Source organism: Dunckerocampus dactyliophorus, chromosome 11 (genome assembly GCF_027744805.1).
Source record: "Dunckerocampus dactyliophorus isolate RoL2022-P2 chromosome 11, RoL_Ddac_1.1, whole genome shotgun sequence".
Classification (NCBI taxonomy): domain Eukaryota; kingdom Metazoa; phylum Chordata; class Actinopteri; order Syngnathiformes; family Syngnathidae; genus Dunckerocampus; species Dunckerocampus dactyliophorus.
The window spans coordinates 27,421,679-27,440,050 of record NC_072829.1 but is presented as its reverse complement, the minus strand read 5'-3'; the positions used below and the strand labels follow the sequence as shown (position 1 = coordinate 27,440,050).

General features: G+C 43.2%; 2 protein-coding genes across 2 annotated transcripts in view; both read right to left on the bottom strand.

Annotated features, from left to right (window-relative positions):
- Positions 1 to 18,119, bottom strand: part of LOC129189593 (uncharacterized) — a 44,959-nt gene extending 26,840 nt beyond the window's left edge. Inside the window, exons 1-6 of the mRNA XM_054791416.1 lie at positions 15,455 to 18,119; positions 13,645 to 14,136; positions 11,683 to 12,963; positions 7,859 to 10,436; positions 4,181 to 6,630; positions 331 to 2,859 (exon numbers count right to left, since the gene is read on the bottom strand). Of these exons, the coding sequence (XP_054647391.1) occupies positions 331 to 2,859; positions 4,181 to 6,630; positions 7,859 to 10,436; positions 11,683 to 12,963; positions 13,645 to 14,136; positions 15,455 to 17,899 (11,775 nt within the window). The 5' untranslated portion in view covers positions 17,900 to 18,119. The remainder of the gene's footprint in view (positions 1 to 330; positions 2,860 to 4,180; positions 6,631 to 7,858; positions 10,437 to 11,682; positions 12,964 to 13,644; positions 14,137 to 15,454) is intronic.
- On the bottom strand, positions 10,431 to 15,444 carry LOC129189682 (protocadherin gamma-C5-like). The gene has a single exon (XM_054791639.1). It carries the CDS (start codon positions 14,125 to 14,127, stop codon positions 11,635 to 11,637), a length of 2,493 nt encoding a protein of 830 aa, XP_054647614.1. The 5' UTR covers positions 14,128 to 15,444; the 3' UTR covers positions 10,431 to 11,634.
- Positions 18,120 to 18,372: the final 253 nt, after the last annotated feature.

The window sequence follows — 18,372 nt, the reverse complement described above, 5'->3', positions numbered from 1 at the left end:
ATTTGTCAGTCTCACTGTGTGGTATTGTATAAGGAGCAGGAGGCATGTACCGGTACCTAATTTTCTGCATTAAAAGTAACAATTTTCATCATTGTGTGAAAAATATATATTTTGATAAATTATATAAAAAAAGAGGAAATTAGGTCAATAAACCCCAACAGGGTGGTTTATGTTTCAGACGACAGAATGATTTGATAATATCTGATGGAGCAGCGGAGAATTGACATTGCAGATAAAGAGACAAGTTACACTGCAAGTAAATATTGTAAATAGAATGTGAATGAACCATCATACTTCCATTGTAGATAAGATTAATCATTAGTTAAAGACACACAATGACCACATGTGCATGACAAGGAGTCGAAGTGCTCCAATTCCTGATTTGCAAACAAAAGTAGTGCTCACCTGCTGGCTCTCAAAGGTCCAGGTGCTGTCAGGTAAAGAGGCGTCCAGGACGCTGATGACCTCCTTAAAGTCAGTGGTGCTGCTGGGCTTCACCAAAGTGAAATCACTGTACTCTGACATTGGAGACATGCACGACCTGAAGGAGTGACTCTGAGACATGACGTCTCCTCCCAGAACCTCCACGTACTTGATAGGTCCATCAGTGTTGAGCTGAATGTGCAGATTTCTGTTGGGTTTCTTGTCCTCATCACAGTGTGTCCGTCTCGTGCAGCAACTAGCGCTGCTTCTGCTGCTCCTCATGCATTTCACCGCTAAGATGAGCAAAGTCACCAGAGACAGCACGGACACCGAGGCCAGAGACACAATCAAATAAAGTGTGATTCTGCCGCTTGTCTTACTGGGTTCAGACGCCTTGTGTCTCAGCTCCAACATTGGCTCACTCACACCGTCCTCCAGCAGGATGGACAGCGTGACGGTGGCTGATTGGACCGGTTCCCCATCATCCTGGACTTCTACAATCAACCTCTGAGAGGAGTCGTCGTGCTCAGACACAGCACGTTTAGTCCTCACCTCCCCTGTGTACACACTGACCATGAAGAGAGAGGCGTCTGTGGCCTCAGACACTTTGTACGAGATCCACGCGTTGTGGCCTGAGTCCGCGTCCACGGCCGTCACCTTGGTGACTAAGTGGCCTGCTTTGGCTGTGCGGGGCACCCTCAAGTGGGAGGATGCGTGGGGGGAAGGGTAAATGACAGCGGGGGCGTTGTCGTTCTGGTCCAGGATAAAAACATGGACGGTGGCATTTGTGCTGAGAGATGGAGAGCCCTGGTCCTTTGCCTGAACCTGGATGTGAAACACTTTGACTTTCTCATAGTCAAACGAGTGCATGCTGTAGATGCTGCCGTTCTCTGAGTTCATGTAAACATAAGACGACACGGACACGTCCTGCACTTTAGAGTCCACGATAGAGTAAGACACTTTGGCGTTTTCACCAGCATCCAGGTCACATGCAGACACCGAGTACAGTATAGAGCCTGCTACTCCGTTCTCTTTTAAATAAACATTATAAGAGCTCTGAGAGAATACAGGAGGGTTGTCATTGACATCAGTGATGCTGACAGCTATCATTTTCTTACTGGAGAGAGGAGGAGATCCTGAATCAGTGGCTGTTATCTCTATCTTATACTCAGACACACTCTCTCTGTCTAAAGCACCACTGGTGACCAGCGCATAATTGTTCGAAAAAGATGGTTTAAGACTAAAAGGAGAGCCTTGAGGAAGCTGCAGTGTTACTTTGCTATTATTACCAGAGTCTGCATCACGTGATGTAAGCAGAGCCACAACTGATCCACTTGGTGCATCCTCACGGACCGGCTGCGGTTCTGAAGTGAGGATAATTTCTGGAGCATTATCATTAACATCAATAACATCAATCTGCACACGACAGTGACTCTCCATTACAGGTACTCCTTTGTCCTTTGCAATCACTTCAATTTTGTAAGATGATGCTTTTTCATAATCTAATTCTCCTCTTAAAATGATTTCACCCGTTTTTGAATTTAATTCAAATACAGATAAGACAGAATCTGGTGTGCGTGGACCAAAAAAATATTCAACTTCTCCGTTTGGTCCCTCATCTGCATCAGTCGCTGTAATTTTAAGTGCAAATATGTTCTTTGCCACATTCTCTTGTAAGGACGTTTTATATAAATTTTTGTCAAAAACTGGGAAATTATCATTGATATCAAGCACTATAACATTAATTTGTGCAGTGCCAGACATGACTGGATTCCCTCCGTCTAAAGCAGTCAATAGGAGCTGATGGGATGATGTCTTCTCTCTGTCCAAAGGCTTTTCTAACACTAACTCAGGCACTAATTTGCCATCCTCAACCTCCTTCATTTTCAACGTGAAGCAGTCGTTTTTAGCCAGCGTGTAGGACTTGACCGAATTACTTCCAACGTCATAATCCTCCGCACCTTCCAATAGGAAACGAGTCCCTACTGCGGCCGATTCAGCAATATTTAAATATAGTTCTTTTGTATGAAATTGTGGTGAATTGTCGTTAATGTCTTTAATTTCTACCTCAATTCGATGCAAATTTAGGGGATTTTCTACAACGACCTGCAGAGGGAGCACACAGCTGGCGCTTTGTCCGCATAAAGCCTCTCTGTCTATTCTGTCATTGACCAGCAGCTCTCCCTTCCCCGCATCCACGCTGAAATACTGCTTACCAGCCTCAGAGGCGACACGCAGCTTGCGCTCAAATATCTCAGACGGTCCCAAAGACAGATCTTTGGCCAGATTTCCCACCACAGAACCTTGTTTGAGCTCCTCTGGGATGCTGTAACGAGTCTGTGCATCCACTGTAGTCCACAAGAGGAAGACATGATGCCACAAAAGAGCCTGCCATCTCCAGTCTCGGTATCCTATTGTCTTTGTCATCCTTGCTCGCTACCACGCAAACATCCACATCAACATCCTCTTTACAACAATTGTTACGTCCAGAAAAACGGGGGATAATTCCAGAACAAACGAGCCACGCCGTCTGATCATAACTACTGAATTAAACTGGTTTTTATGTTAGAAAATAGGAGCTCATGCTTTCCTCTCTGTGCTGCAGCTCAGTGCATTCTACGTGTTAGTGTGATGAAGCTGAGTGGGGGCAGGGACTAGATTGCTTTGTACAGTCTTCAATTCTATTGGTTCACGGCTTGTCCTTCCACCAACCAATGAGGAGGAAGCAGAGCTCCATACGCTCTGAAAGTCACAACACTTTTTTCCTCTTTGCAAGCACTCTCCGTTAAAATGACAATTATCAAGGGTGCATGATTTAAAAAAAAAAAAAGAAATCCACCAAATACATCAAAACACATTAAAACCAACATGAAAAAGTATTTAAAATTAAATTAAATGTATATATATATATATCATATAAAGTGTACAATAATACATTTAAGAAAAAAATTAAACAATATTGGTTATAATTTTAACACTGCTTGCTTTATTTCAAAGTCGCTGTCCCATCAATGGTGCTGAAATGTATAAATGTGGCTAGTTTGACCAATTATCCGTTTAGTATATTTAGAAGTGCTCTATTTAAGGGATGTACTGAGCATAACTTGAAAATATTAAACACATACAAATAATGTTAAAAATTGTATGGATCGTGTCTAAGCAAGATCAACGTGTATGGGAAGAAATTAAACAAACTATGAGTTACCCTGTAATGATGCATTTTAAAGTCACTAGTCAGTCTCATTTTATGGGAGTCTATAGGAGCAGGAGGTATGTACCTAATTTTCTGCATAAAAAGAATAACAATTTCCATCGATGTATAAAAAAAATATACATTTTTATAAATTCTTGATTAAAAAAGAGGAAATTAGGTTAATAAACCAACAAGGTGGTTTATGTTGCAGACAACAGAATGATCTGATAATATCTGAGCAGATGGAGCAGCAGAGATTCTACACTGCAGATAGAGAGACAAGTTGCACTGCAAATAAATATTCCAAATTAAAAAGCTTTGTTCCTGTTGAGGAATATTTGAGGCTTCATGTGTGGGTTCAATGCATCCAGTTTGATGCATCCATCCCGCAATATGTAATTACAACAATAAAGGAGTAAACAAGAGAATGTAAATGAACCAATATACTGCCATTATGGATGAGAAGATTGGTCACGAGTTGAACACAAACATTGCCAAAGTGTGCATGACAAGGAGTCAAAGTACTGCAAGTTGTCCTTCATTGCAAACCAAAGTAGTGCTCACCTGCTGGCTCTCAAAGGTCCAGGTGCTGTCAGGTAAAGAGGCGTCCAGGACGCTGATGACCTCCTTAAAGTCAGTGGTACTGCTGGGCTTCACCAAAGTGAAATCACTGTACTCCGACATTGGAGACATGCACGACCTGAAGGAGTGGCTCTGAGACATGACGTCTCCTCCCAGAACCTCCACGTACTTGATAGGTCCATCAGTGTTGAGCTGAATGTGCAGATTTCTGTTGGGTTTCTTGTCCTCATCACAGTGTGTCCGTCTCGTGCAGCAACTAGCGCTGCTTCTGCTGCTCCTCATGCATTTCACCGCTAAGATGAGCAAAGTCACCAGAGACAGCACGGACACCGACGCCAGAGACACAATCAAATAAAGTGTGATTCTGCCGCTTGTCTTACTGGGTTCAGACGCCTTGTGTCTCAACTCCAACATGGGCTCGCTCACACCGTCCTCCAGAAGGATGGACAGCGTGACGGTGGCCGACTGGACCGGTTCCCCATCATCCTGGACCTCCACAATCAGCCTCTGAGAGGAGTCGTCGTGCTCGGACACAGCACGTTTAGTCCTCACCTCCCCTGTGTACACACTGACCATGAAGAGAGAGGCGTCTGTGGCCTCAGACACTTTGTACGAGATCCACGCATTGTGGCCTGAGTCCGCGTCCACGGCCGTCACCTTGGTGACCAGGTGGCCTGCCTTTGCCATGCGGGGCACCCTCAGGTGGGAGGCAGCATGAGGAGAAGGGTAAATGACAGTGGGGGCGTTGTCGTTCTGGTCCAGGATAAAAACATGGACGGTGGCGTTGGTGCTGAGAGATGGAGAGCCCTGGTCCTTTGCCTGAACCTGGATGTGAAACACTTTGACTTTCTCATAGTCAAACGAGTGCATGCTGTAGATGCTGCCGTTCTCTGAGTTCATGTAAACATAAGACGACACGGACACGTCGTGCACTTTAGAGTCCACGATAGAGTAAGACACTTTGGCGTTTTCACCAGCATCCAGGTCACATGCAGACACCGAGTACAGTATAGAGCCTGCTACTCCGTTCTCTTTTAAATAAACATTATAAGAGCTCTGAGAGAATACAGGAGGGTTGTCATTGACATCAGTGATGCTGACAGCTATCATTTTCTTACTGGAGAGAGGAGGAGATCCTGAATCAGTGGCTCTTATCTCTATCTTATACTCAGACACACTCTCTCTGTCTAAAGCACCACTGGTGACCAGCGCATAATTGTTAGAAAAAGATGGTTTAAGAGTAAAAGGAGAGCCTTTGGGAAGATCTAAAGTCACTTTACTGTTTTCACCAGAGTCAAGATCACGTACACTCAGCAAGGCTACAACTGTTCCCGTACCAGAGTCTTCCGGTACAGAACTGGGTTTAGAAGTCAGTACAATTTCAGGAGCATTATCATTTATATCTAATACATCAACTTGAACACTGCAATGGCCTTCCATTTTTGGCAAGCCTTTATCTTTTGCACTAATGTCAATTCGATAAGAGGACTGATGTTCATGGTCCAAATTATTTTTTAAAAATATATCTCCACTAACAGGGTCTATATAAAATAATGCTTGCACTGATGGTGGTGTATGTATGCCTAGAGAGTACTCTATTTCACCGTTTGGACCGTCGTCTATGTCAGTTGCCTTTGTTGTAACAACAAAAGTGCCATTTGGGCTGTTTTCTTGAATATATACTTTATATAATTTATTATCAAACGCAGGGACATTGTCGTTAATATCAAGAACATGTATTGTTATTTTGGAAGTTCCAGATTTAACCGGATTGCCACCATCCATAGCTGTAAGAATTAAATGATGAACGGCTCTTTTCTCACGATCTAATGACTTATTTAACACCAATTCAGGCATTTTTCTTCCATTTTCAATTTCTCTTACTTTTAATGTAAAACATTCGTCTTTGCTGAGTGTGTATGTCTTCACTGTGTTACTTCCTACATCAGGATCCTCGGCACTCTCCAGGGGAAAATGCACACCTACAACGGTGGACTCGGCTATTTCCATCACATTTTCATTTTTTAGAAAACTTGGAGCATTGTCATTGACGTCTTTTATTTCCACTTCAATTCGATGTAACTGTAACGGATTTTCTACAACGACCTGCAGAGGGAGCACACAGCTGGCGCTTTGTCCGCATAAAGCCTCTCTGTCTATTCTGTCATTGACCAGCAGCTCGCCCTTCCCCGCATCCACGCTGAAATACTGCTTACCAGCCTCAGAGGCGACACGCAGCTTGCGCTCAAATATCTCAGACAGTCCCAAAGACAGATCTTTGGCCAGATTTCCCACCACTGAACCTTGTTTGAGCTCCTCCGGGATGCTGTAACGAGTCTGTGCATCCACTGTAGTCCACAAGAGGAAGACATGATGCCACAAAAGAGCCTGCCATCTCCAGTCTCGGTATCCCATTGTCTTTGTCATCCTTGCTCGTTACAACGCAAACATCCACATCAACATCCTCTTCACAACAATTGTTACGTCCAGAAAAACGGGGGATAATTCCAGAACAAACGAGCCACGCCGTCTGATCATAACTACTGAATTAAATTGGTTTTGATGTTAGAAAATAGAAGCTTGTTCTTTCCTCTCTGTGCTGCAGCTCAGTGCATTCTACGTGATAGTGTGATGAAGCTGCGTGGGGGCAGGGACTAGATTGCTTTGTACAGTCTTCAATTCTATTGGTTCACTGCTTCTACTTCCACCAGCCAATGACAAGAAAGCTTATCTCCATACGCTCTTAAAGTGACAGCACTTTTTCCGCTCAGGAAATATTAATATACTGATTTAATGACAAATATCAGTGGAGTACATGATTTTCAGAAAACAAAATCCACTAAATATAGATTTAAAAAAAACATTAAAACCAACATGTAAAAGTATTTAAAATTAAATTAAAGAGATAAAGTGTACAAAGATAAATATAAGCAAAAAGTGAACGAAAAAGTTATTAGTTATGATTATAGTTAACACTGTGTTGTGACTTCATTTCCATGTCGCTGTCCACTCAATGGTGCTGAATATTTTCGGTGTCAATCGTTTGACAAAACTTAATCAGTTTAGTGTATGTAGAAGTACGGAGCATAATAAAAAAATATTAATACATATAAATAATGTTAAAAATGGTATGGATCCTAATAGTTTGTAAGAAGTATTAAATATTTTGTTAAAGAGCCAAGAAAAGTTGGTTGCATGTTAGGCAAGATTAATGTGTATGGGAGGAAATTAAAGAAAGTATTCTTAACACTGTATAGTTGATGCATTTTAAAGTCACTGGTCAGTCTTATTGTGTTGTATTGTTAGAAGAGCAGGAGGCATGTACCTAATTTTCTGCATTAGATGGACAACAATTTCCATCAATGTATGCAAAAATATATGATAAATTATATAGAAAAAGAGGAGGCTAATAACCAATAGGATGGTTTGTTTTGCAGATAAATAACTATCTGATAATATTTAAGCAGATGGAGCAGTGGAAAATACACAAGGCAGATAATGAGGCAAGTAACACTGCTATTAAATATCATGAATAAAATAGCTTTGGCCCCGTTAGGGAATATGTGAGGCTTCATGTGTGGGTTAAATGTATCCAGTTTTCTGCATCCAAGCCACAATATGTGATTACAACAAGAAGGACAAAACATAATGAAAATCAACCAACATGCTGCCATTGTAGATGCAAAGATAAATCACGAGTTGAACACAAACAATGGCAAAGCGTGCACGACAAGGAGTCAAAGTGCTGCAAGTGTCCTTCATTGCAAACAAAAGTAGTCCTCACCTGCTGGCTCTCAAAGGTCCAGGTGCTGTCAGGTAAAGAGGCGTCCAGGACGCTGATGACCTCCTTAAAGTCAGTGGTGCTGCTGGGCTTCACCAAAGTGAAATCACTGTACTCTGACATTGGAGACATGCACGACCTGAAGGAGTGACTCTGAGACATGACGTCTCCTCCCAGAACCTCCACGTACTTGATAGGTCCATCAGTGTTGAGCTGAATGTGCAGATTTCTGTTGGGTTTCTTGTCCTCATCACAGTGTGTCCGTCTCGTGCAGCAACTAGCGCTGCTTCTGCTGCTCCTCATGCATTTCACCGCTAAGATGAGCAAAGTCACCAGAGACAGCACGGACACCGAGGCCAGAGACACAATCAAATAAAGTGTGATTCTGCCACTTGTCTTGCTGGGCTCAGACGCCTTGTGTCTCAGCTCCAACATTGGTTCACTCACACCGTCCTCCAGCAGGATGGACAGCGTGACGGTGGTTGATTGGACCGGTTCCCCATCATCCTGGACTTCTACAATCAACCTCTGAGAGGAGTCGTCGTGCTCGGACACAGCACGTTTAGTCCTCACCTCCCCTGTGTACACACTGACCATGAAGAGAGAGGCGTCTGTGGCCTCAGACACTTTGTACGAGATCCACGCGTTGTGGCCTGAGTCCGCATCCACGGCCGTCACCTTGGTAACTAGGTGGCCCGCTTTGGCCGTGCGGGGCACCCTCAAGTGGGAGGATGCGTGGGGGGAAGGGTAAATGACAGCGGGGGCGTTGTCGTTCTGGTCCAGGATAAAAACATGGACGGTGGCATTTGTGCTGAGAGATGGAGAGCCCTGGTCTTTTGCCTGAACCTGGATGTGAAACACTTTGACTTTCTCATAGTCAAACGAGTGCATGCTGTAGATGCTGCCGTTCTCTGAGTTCATGTAAACATAAGACGACACGGACACGTCGTGCACTTTAGAGTCCACGATAGAGTAAGACACTTTGGCGTTTTCACCAGCATCCAGGTCACATGCAGACACCGAGTACAGTATAGAGCCTGCTACTCCGTTCTCTTTTAAATAAACATTATAAGAGCTCTGAGAGAATACAGGAGGGTTGTCATTGACATCAGTGATGCTGACAGCTATCATTTTGTTACTGGAGAGAGGAGGAGATCCTGAATCAGTGGCAGTTATCTCTATCTTATACTCAGACGTTCTCTCTCTGTCTAAAGCACCACTGGTGACCAGTTCATAATTATTAGAAAAAGATGGTTTAAGACTAAAAGGAGAGCCTTGAGGTAGCTGCAGTGTTACTTTGCTATTATTAGCAGAGTCTGCATCACGTGATGTAAGCAGAGCCACAACTGATCCACTTGGTGCATCCTCCCTGACCGGCTGTGGTTCTGAAGTGAGGATAATTTCTGGAGCATTATCATTAACATCAATAACATCAATCTGCACACGACAGTGACTCTCCATTACAGGTACTCCTTTGTCCTTTGCAATCACTTCAACTTTGTAAGATGTTGCTTTTTCATAATCTAATTCTCCTGTTAAAATTATTTCACCCGTTTCTGAATTTAATTCAAATACAGATAAGACAGAATCTGGTGTGCGTGGACCAAAAAAATATTCAACCTCTCCGTTTGGTCCCTCATCTGCATCAGTCGCTGTAATTTTAAGTGCAAATGTGTCTTTGTCCACATTCTCTTTTAAGGAAGTTTTGTACACATTTTTATCAAAAATTGGGAAATTATCATTATTATCAAGCACTATAACATTAATTTGTGCAGTGCCAGACATGACTGGATTCCCTCCGTCTAAAGCAGTCAATAGGAGCTGATGGGATGATGTCTTCTCTCTGTCCAAAGGCTTTTCTAACACTAACTCAGGCACTAATTTGCCATCCTCAACCTCCTTCATTTTCAACGTGAAGCAGTCGTTTTTAGCCAGCGTGTAGGACTTGACCGAATTACTTCCAACGTCATAATCCTCCGCACCTTCCAATAGGAAACGAGTCCCTACTGCGGCCGATTCAGCAATATTTAAATATAGTTCTTTTGTATGAAATTGTGGTGAATTGTCGTTAATGTCCTTAATGTCTATCTCAATTCGATGGGATCTCAAAGGATTTTCAACAACGACCTGCAGAGGGAGCACACAGCTGGCGCTTTGTCCGCATAAAGCCTCTCTGTCTATTCTGTCATTGACCAGCAGCTCTCCCTTCCCCGCATCCACGCTGAAATACTGCTTACCAGCCTCAGAGGCGACACGCAGCTTGCGCTCAAATATTTCAGACGGTCCCAAAGACAGATCTTTGGCCAGATTTCCCACCACAGAACCTTGTTTGAGCTCCTCTGGGATGCTGTAACGAGTCTGTGCATCCACTGTAGTCCACAAGAGGAAGACATGATGCCACAAAAGAGCCTGCCATCTCCAGTCTCGGTATCCCATTGTCTTTGTCATCCTTGCTCGCTACCACGCAAACATCCACATCAACATCCTCTTCACAACAATTGTTACGTCCAGAAAAACGGGGGATAATTCCAGAACAAACGAGCCACGCCGTCTGAGCATAACTACTGAATTAAATTGGTTTTGATGTGAGAAAATAGGAGCTCGTTCTTTTTCTCTCTGGGTTGCAGCTCAGTGCATTCTACGTGTTAGTGTGATGAAGCTGCGTGGGGGCAGGGACTAGATTGCTTTGTACAGTCTTCATTTCTATTGGTTCACTGCTTCTACTTCCACCAACCAATGAGGAGGAAGCAGAGCTCCATGCGCTCTTAAAGTCACAGCACTTTTTAGTCTTGGCAAGCATTACTATAACGTTGTAAAGACAAATATCAGCAAAGTACATTCGTTTTTTTTAAGTAAATCCAGTAAATGTCAAATAAAATTAGAACCGACATGTGAAAGTATTTTAAATTAAATTAAATGTATAAATACAACATAAAGTGTACTTCATATTTGAGACAAAAATAATGACCAAGTTGTGATTCAACTACTGTGCTGTTGATTTTTGTCAAAGTCGCTGTCCATTCAACGGTGCTGATTTGTGTTCATCTTGAGAAGTTTGATATATCTTCATCTGTTTAGTGTATTGAGAAGTACTACAAGAGATGCTCAGCATAATTTAAAAAATAACACATTGTCAGTGATGGGTCCTAACATTCAAAGAAATATTAAATCCTAATTCATATTTATTTAAGTGCCAAGACAGCAAAATGTGTTCGGCTAGATCAATGTGTATGAGAGGAAAATCAAAAAAACTTGCTGTAATACTGTGCTGTTGATGCATTTTACAGTCTTAAATTATTATCCTTGTGTTGTATGTACGGAATCAGTTGCAACTACCTAATCTGCTGCTTTAAAAAAAGAAAAACGGACAACAACTGATCAGATGGAGCAGCAAATAATTTAAATTTCAGATAAAGTGGCAAATTACGCTGCAGTTAAGTATTGTAAATAAAATAGCTTTTTATCATATGAAGAATATTTTAGGCTTCCTGTGTGGGTTAAATGCACCAAGGTTTCTGCATTCAACCCACAATTTGTGATTACAACAAGAACGACTAAACAAAAGAAAGTAAATCAACCAATATACTATCATTGTAGATACAAATATAAATCACTAGTTGAACACAAACAATGCCAAAGTGTGCATGACAAGGAGTCAAAACACTGCAACTTGTCCTTCATTGCAAACAAAAGTAGTGCTCACCTGCTGGCTCTCAAAGGTCCAGGTGCTGTCAGGTAAAGAGGCGTCCAGGACGCTGATGACCTCCTTAAAGTCAGTGGTGCTGCTGGGCTTCACCAAAGTGAAATCACTGTACTCTGACATTGGAGACATGCACGACCTGAAGGAGTGACTCTGAGACATGACGTCTCCTCCCAGAACCTCCACGTACTTGATAGGTCCATCAGTGTTGAGCTGAATGTGCAGCTTTCTGTTGGGTTTCTTGTCCTCATCACAGTGTGTCCGTCTCGTGCAGCAACTAGCTCTGCTTCTGCTGCTCCTCATGCATTTCACCGCTAAGATGAGCAAAGTCACCAGAGACAGCACGGACACCGAGGCCAGAGACACAATCAAATAAAGTGTGATTCTGCCACTTGTCTTACTGGGCTCGGACGCCTTGTGTCTCAGCTCCAACATGGGCTCACTCACACCATCCTCCAGCAGGATGGACAGCGTGACAGTGGCCGACTGGACCGGTTCCCCATCGTCCTGGACCTCAACAATCAACCTCTGAGAGGAGTCGTCGTGCTCGGACACAGCACGTTTAGTCCTCACCTCCCCTGTGTACACACTGACCATGAAGAGAGAGGCGTCTGTGGCCTCAGACACTTTGTACGAGATCCACGCATTGTGGCCTGAGTCCGCGTCCACTGCCGTCACCTTGGTGACTAGTTGGCCCGCTTTGGCCGTGCGGGGCACCCTCAGGTGGGAGGCTGCGTGGGGGGAAGGGTAAATGACAGCGGGGGCGTTGTCGTTCTGGTCCAGGATAAAAACATGGACGGTGGCGTTGGTGCTGAGAGATGGAGAGCCCTGGTCCTTTGCCTGAACCTGGATGTGAAACACTTTGACTTTCTCATAGTCAAACGAGTGCATGCTGTAGATGCTGCCGTTCTCTGAGTTCATGTAAACATAAGACGACACGGACACGTCGTGCACTTTAGAGTCCACGATAGAGTAAGACACTTTGGCGTTTTCACCAGCATCCAGGTCACATGCAGACACCGAGTACAGTATAGAGCCTGCTACTCCGTTCTCTTTTAAATAAACATTATAAGAGCTCTGAGAGAATACAGGAGGGTTGTCATTGACATCAGTGATGCTGACAGCTATCATTTTCTTACTGGAGAGAGGAGGAGATCCTGAATCAGTGGCTGTTATCTCTATCTTATACTCAGACACTCTCTCTCTGTCTAAAGCACCACTGGTGACCAGTTCATAATTTTTAGAGAAAGACTGTTTCAGGGATAAAGGTGAACTTTTGGGAAGCTGCAGCGTCACGTTTCCATTATTACCAGAGTCAATATCTTTAACAGTAATCAAAGCAACCACTGTGCCATATGGAGCATCTTCTCTTACAGGACTGGGTTTAGAGGTCAGAATAATTTCTGGAGCATTATCATTTATGTCCTCTACATCTAACTGTAACTGACAGTGACTCTCCATTTCAGGTACACCTTTGTCTTTGGCAGTAATGTCAATCAGATAAGATGGGAATGTTTCATAGTCCAATTCTCCTTTTAAAATAATTTTTCCAGTGACTTCATTAATTTCAAATGTTGATAAAACAGCCTCTGGAGTGCGAGTACCAAAACAGTATTTAATCTCAGCATTAATGCCTTCATCTGCATCTTTAGCTGTTACTCTCTTCACAAATGTTCCTTTGGTACTATTTTCTTTTAGAGAAACCTTGTAGTCGTTTTCGTCAAAAATAGGAAAATTGTCATTAATATCAAGCACATTTATGATAATTTTACATGTTCCAGATTTAACAGGATTTCCTCCATCCAGTGCTGCTAAGACCAGCTGATGAATGGGCATGTTTTCCCGATCCACTGATTTTTCTAACACTAATTCAGGCACAGATTTTCCATTTTTTGTCTCTTTAAATTTTAAAGAAAAATAATCATTTTTATTGAGAGTGTAGGCTTTCACAGAATTTTCTCTCACATCAGGGTCCTCTGCAATCTCCAAAGGAAAACGTCTGCCCACAGAAACTGATTCTGGTATTTTAAGGTTAATTTCCGCTGTCGGAAAACGAGGTGAATTGTCGTTAATGTCTTTAATTTCTACCTCAATTCGATGCGACCTTAAAGGATTTTCTACAACGACCTGCAGAGGGAGCACACAGCTGGCGCTTTGTCCGCATAAAGCCTCTCTGTCTATTCTGTCATTGACCAGCAGCTCTCCCTTCCCCGCATCCACGCTGAAATACTGCTTACCAGCCTCAGAGGCGACACGCAGCTTGCGCTCAAATATCTCAGACAGTCCCAAAGACAGATCTTTGGCAAGATTTCCAACCACAGAACCTTGTTTGAGCTCTTCTGGGATGCTGTAACGAGTCTGTGCATCCACTGTAGTCCACAAGAGGAAGACATGATGCCACAAAAGAGCCTGCCATCTCCAGTCTCGGTATCCTATTGTCTTTGTCATCCTGGCTCGCTACCACGCAAACATCCACATCAACATCCTCTTCACAGCAAATGTTACGTCCAGAAAAACGGGGGATAATTCCAGAATAAACAAGCCACGCCGTCTGAGCATAACTACATTATTATATTTGTTCTGATGTCAGAAAATAGGAGCTCATTCTTTCCTGTCTGTGCTGCAGCTCAGTGCATTCTACGTGATAGTGTGATGAAGCTGAGTGGGGGCAGGGACTCGATTGCTTTGTACAGTCTTCAATTCTATTGGTCCACTGCTTGTACTTCCACCAGCCAATGAGGAGGAAGCGCATCTTGATAGGCTCTTTAAAGTCACAGCACTTTTTCCTCTTTACAAGACGTTTGAAGTGCACAGTTTTTAAACCAATAAATCGACAAAATTGTTAAATAAAATTATAGCCATATACATGTATTTAAAATTAAATGTATATATACAGGACAAGAAGAACAATGATACATACACGAAGCAAAAATGAATGAAAAAGTTTTCTTGACCTTCACTGTGAAGATGCTTTATTTCAGAGTCGCTGTTCACTCAGTGGTCCTGAATTGTCTCTATGTGAGGAGTATGACGAATTTTCATCTATTTAGTTTCTTTAGAATTACAAGAGGTATTGATCATGAATTGAAAATCTTAACACAAAGAGCCTGTTAGATGATAGATCTTTAATATAGAAAGTATTAAATGTTAAATCAAATCGATAATTGCCCAGTTAAGCAACAATGCAAAATCGAAATAAATGTAACTGATATGAGGAAATTAGTGGATCTATTACCTTTATATCAACCACTGTTTTTGATATTTTTAAAGTTTTTTTCCCTCCTCATTGTGTTGCATGTGAGGAGTATACTACCTGATTTTCATGCACCAATTTCCAATAATATTTGTTTAAAAAATGTAATAGAAGAATATAACTGCGGGTAAGGAAGGTCAATAAACCTAACCAAAATGTGTGTTTATGTTGAAGAAAATAGGATTGAATCATAATATCTGAACAGATAGAGCAGTAGAGTATTTACATGAGATAAAAAGTCAACTTACACAATAAGACAAATAGTATATAAAACGCTTTGGGACTTCAAGGTCATGTTCAATATTTGAGGCTTTATGTGGGGCTTAAGTTCATCCTGTTTGCTGCATTCAACCTACAACAACAAGGACAAAATTGCTAAAAGACAATGTAACTCAACCAACATACTGCCATTGTTGATGAGAAGATGAATCACTAGTTGAACACAAACAATGCCAAAGTGTGCTTGACAAGGAGTCAAAACGCTGCAAGTTGTCCTTCATTGCAAACAAAAGTAGTGCTCACCTGCTGGCTCTCAAAGGTCCAGGTGCTGTCAGGTAAAGAGGCGTCCAAGACGCTGATGACCTCCTTAAAGTCAGTGGTGCTGCTGGGCTTCACCAAAGTGAAATCACTGTACTCTGACATTGGAGACATGCACGACCTGAAGGAGTGACTCTGAGACATGACGTCTCCTCCCAGAACCTCCACGTACTTGATAGGTCCATCAGTGTTGAGCTGAATGTGCAGATTTCTGTTGGGTTTCTTGTCCTCATCACAGTGTGTCCGTCTCGTGCAGCAACTAGCGCTGCTTCTGCTGCTCCTCATGCATTTCACCGCTAAGATGAGCAAAGTCACCAGAGACAGCACGGACACCGAGGCCAGAGACACAATCAAATAAAGTGTGATTCTGCCGCTTGTCTTGCTGGGCTCAGATGCCTTGTGTCTCAACTCCAACATGGGCTCACTCACACCGTCCTCCAGCAGGATGAACAGCGTGACGGTGGCTGACTGGACAGGTTCCCCATCATCCTGAACTTCTAGAATCAACCTCTGAGAGGAGTCGTCGTGCTCGGACACAGCACGTTTAGTCCTCACCTCCCCTGTGTACACACTGACCATGAAGAGAGAGGCGTCTGTGGCCTCAGACACTTTGTACGAGATCCACGCGTTGTGGCCCGAGTCTGCGTCCACGGCCGTCACCTTTGTGACCAGGTGGCCGGCCTTTGCCATGCGGGGCACCCTCAGGTGGGAGGCTGCGTGGGGGGAAGGGTAAATGACAGCGGGGGCGTTGTCGTTCTGGTCCAGGATAAAAACATGGACGGTGGCGTTGGTGCTGAGAGATGGAGAGCCCTGGTCCTTCGCCTGAACCTGGATGTGAAACACTTTGACTTTCTCATAGTCAAACGAGTGCATGCTGTAGATGCTGCCGTTCTCTGAGTTCATGTAAACATAAGACGACACGGACACGTCCTGCACTTTAGAGTCCACGATAGAGTAAGACACTTTGGCGTTTTCACCGCCATCCAGATCACATGCAGACACCGAGTACAGTATAGAGCCTGCTACTCCGTTCTCTTTTAAATAAACATTATAAGAGCTCTGAGAGAATACAGGAGGGTTGTCATTGACATCAGTGATGCTGACAGCTATCATTTTCTTACTGGAGAGAGGAGGAGATCCTGAATCAGTGGCAGTTATCTCTATCTTATACTCAGACACTCTCTCTCTGTCTAAAGCACCACTGGTGACCAGCGCATAATTGTTAGAAAAGGATGGTTTTAGGACAAATGGATATTTCGTGGGGAGATGTAATGTAACTTTACCATTACTGCCAGTGTCATCATCTCTAACACTGAGCAAAGCTACCACAGTGCCATTAGGAGAGTCCTCACGGACAGGCTTTGCATTGGAGGTGAGTATTATTTCTGGGGCATTGTCATTTACATCTAGAACTTCAACATGGACAGTACAATGACCCTCCATTCTAGGAAGGCCTTTATCTTTAGCAGTTATGTCTAGTTCATAATTTGAGATGGACTCGAAATCTAAAATGTGTTTTAAAAATATCGTGCCTGTCATATTATCAATAGTAAATGTAGAGAGGACGCTTTCAGGTGTGTGAGCACCAAAAAAATATTCTATTTCTCCATTTGGGCCATCGTCCATGTCGGTGGCTTTTGTCTGCACAATGGTTGCACCTCTTTCAAGGTTTTCAGCCACAGACATTTTATACAATGTTTTCTCAAAGGCTGGAACATTGTCATTATTGTCAAGAATTTTTATTATAATTTGTGATGTCCCCGATTTTACAGGGTTGCCTCCATCCAGAGCTGTAAGCAAAAGCTGATGAACAGACTTCTTCTCTCTGTCTAAAGGTTTTACTAAAACGAGCTCAGGTACTTTTCTCCCTCCTGCAACCTCTTTGAGTCTTATATTAAAACACTCGTCTTTACTGAGAGTGTACGTCTTGAGCGAATTCGGGCCCACGTCTGGATCAACGGCGCTTTCTACTGGAAAACGGACCCCAAGGACCGTAATTTCTGAAATCTCCAGTGTGACGTCATTCGAGGGGAAGCGGGGCGCGTTATCATTAATGTCCTGTATTTCTACCTCCACACGGAAAAGCTGCAACGGGTCCTCAATGACGACCTGCAGAGGGAGCACACAGCTGGCGCTTTGTCCGCATAAAGCCTCTCTGTCTATTCTGTCATTGACCAGCAGCTCTCCCTTCCCCGCATCCACGCTGAAATACTGCTTACCAGCCTCAGAGGCGACACGCAGCTTGCGCTCAAATATCTCAGACAGTCCCAAAGACAGATCTTTGGCAAGATTTCCCACCACTGAACCTTGTTTGAGCTCCTCCGGGATGCTGTAACGAGTCTGTGCATCCACTGTAGTCCACAAGAGGAAGACATGATGCCACAAAAGAGCCTGCCATCTCCAGTCTCGGTATCCTATTGTCTTTGTCATCCTTGCGCCGTCACGATGCAAACATCCCCGTCGATTTGACCATAAAAATCAAAATGAAATTCACCGCTGCGGATGTGAATCCGTGAAAAAATAGTCCCCATTTACAGCGCATGAGTCTTTAATTTATATGAATGTAAAAATGACGAAAAAAAACGAGCACACTGCACATACACACGGACACGCTCTCCCTCTCTCCTCTGGCTGTTTGGATACTCAGATGAAGCTGCATGGGGGCGGGGAATAGATTGCTTTGTACAGTTCTGAATCTTATTGGACCACAACACTAGAGCCTATCCACCAATGAGAGCTAAGCCGATGCTCACACGGAAGGCTGCAGCGTCTCTCCTACACTTCCAACACAAACAGGGTAGATTCGGATAATATTGATACTAATATATACTAATAATACACATCTAAATATTGAGGTTTTTTAATGTACTCAGAGCAGTGGATAAAAGGTTCCCTGAATAATT

Bases quoted from the DNA above. Each gene is read 5' to 3' on its own strand.
- LOC129189682 (XM_054791639.1), bottom strand. From the start codon at position 14,127: ATGACAAAGACAATAGGATACCGAGACTGGAGATGGCAGGCTCTTTTG.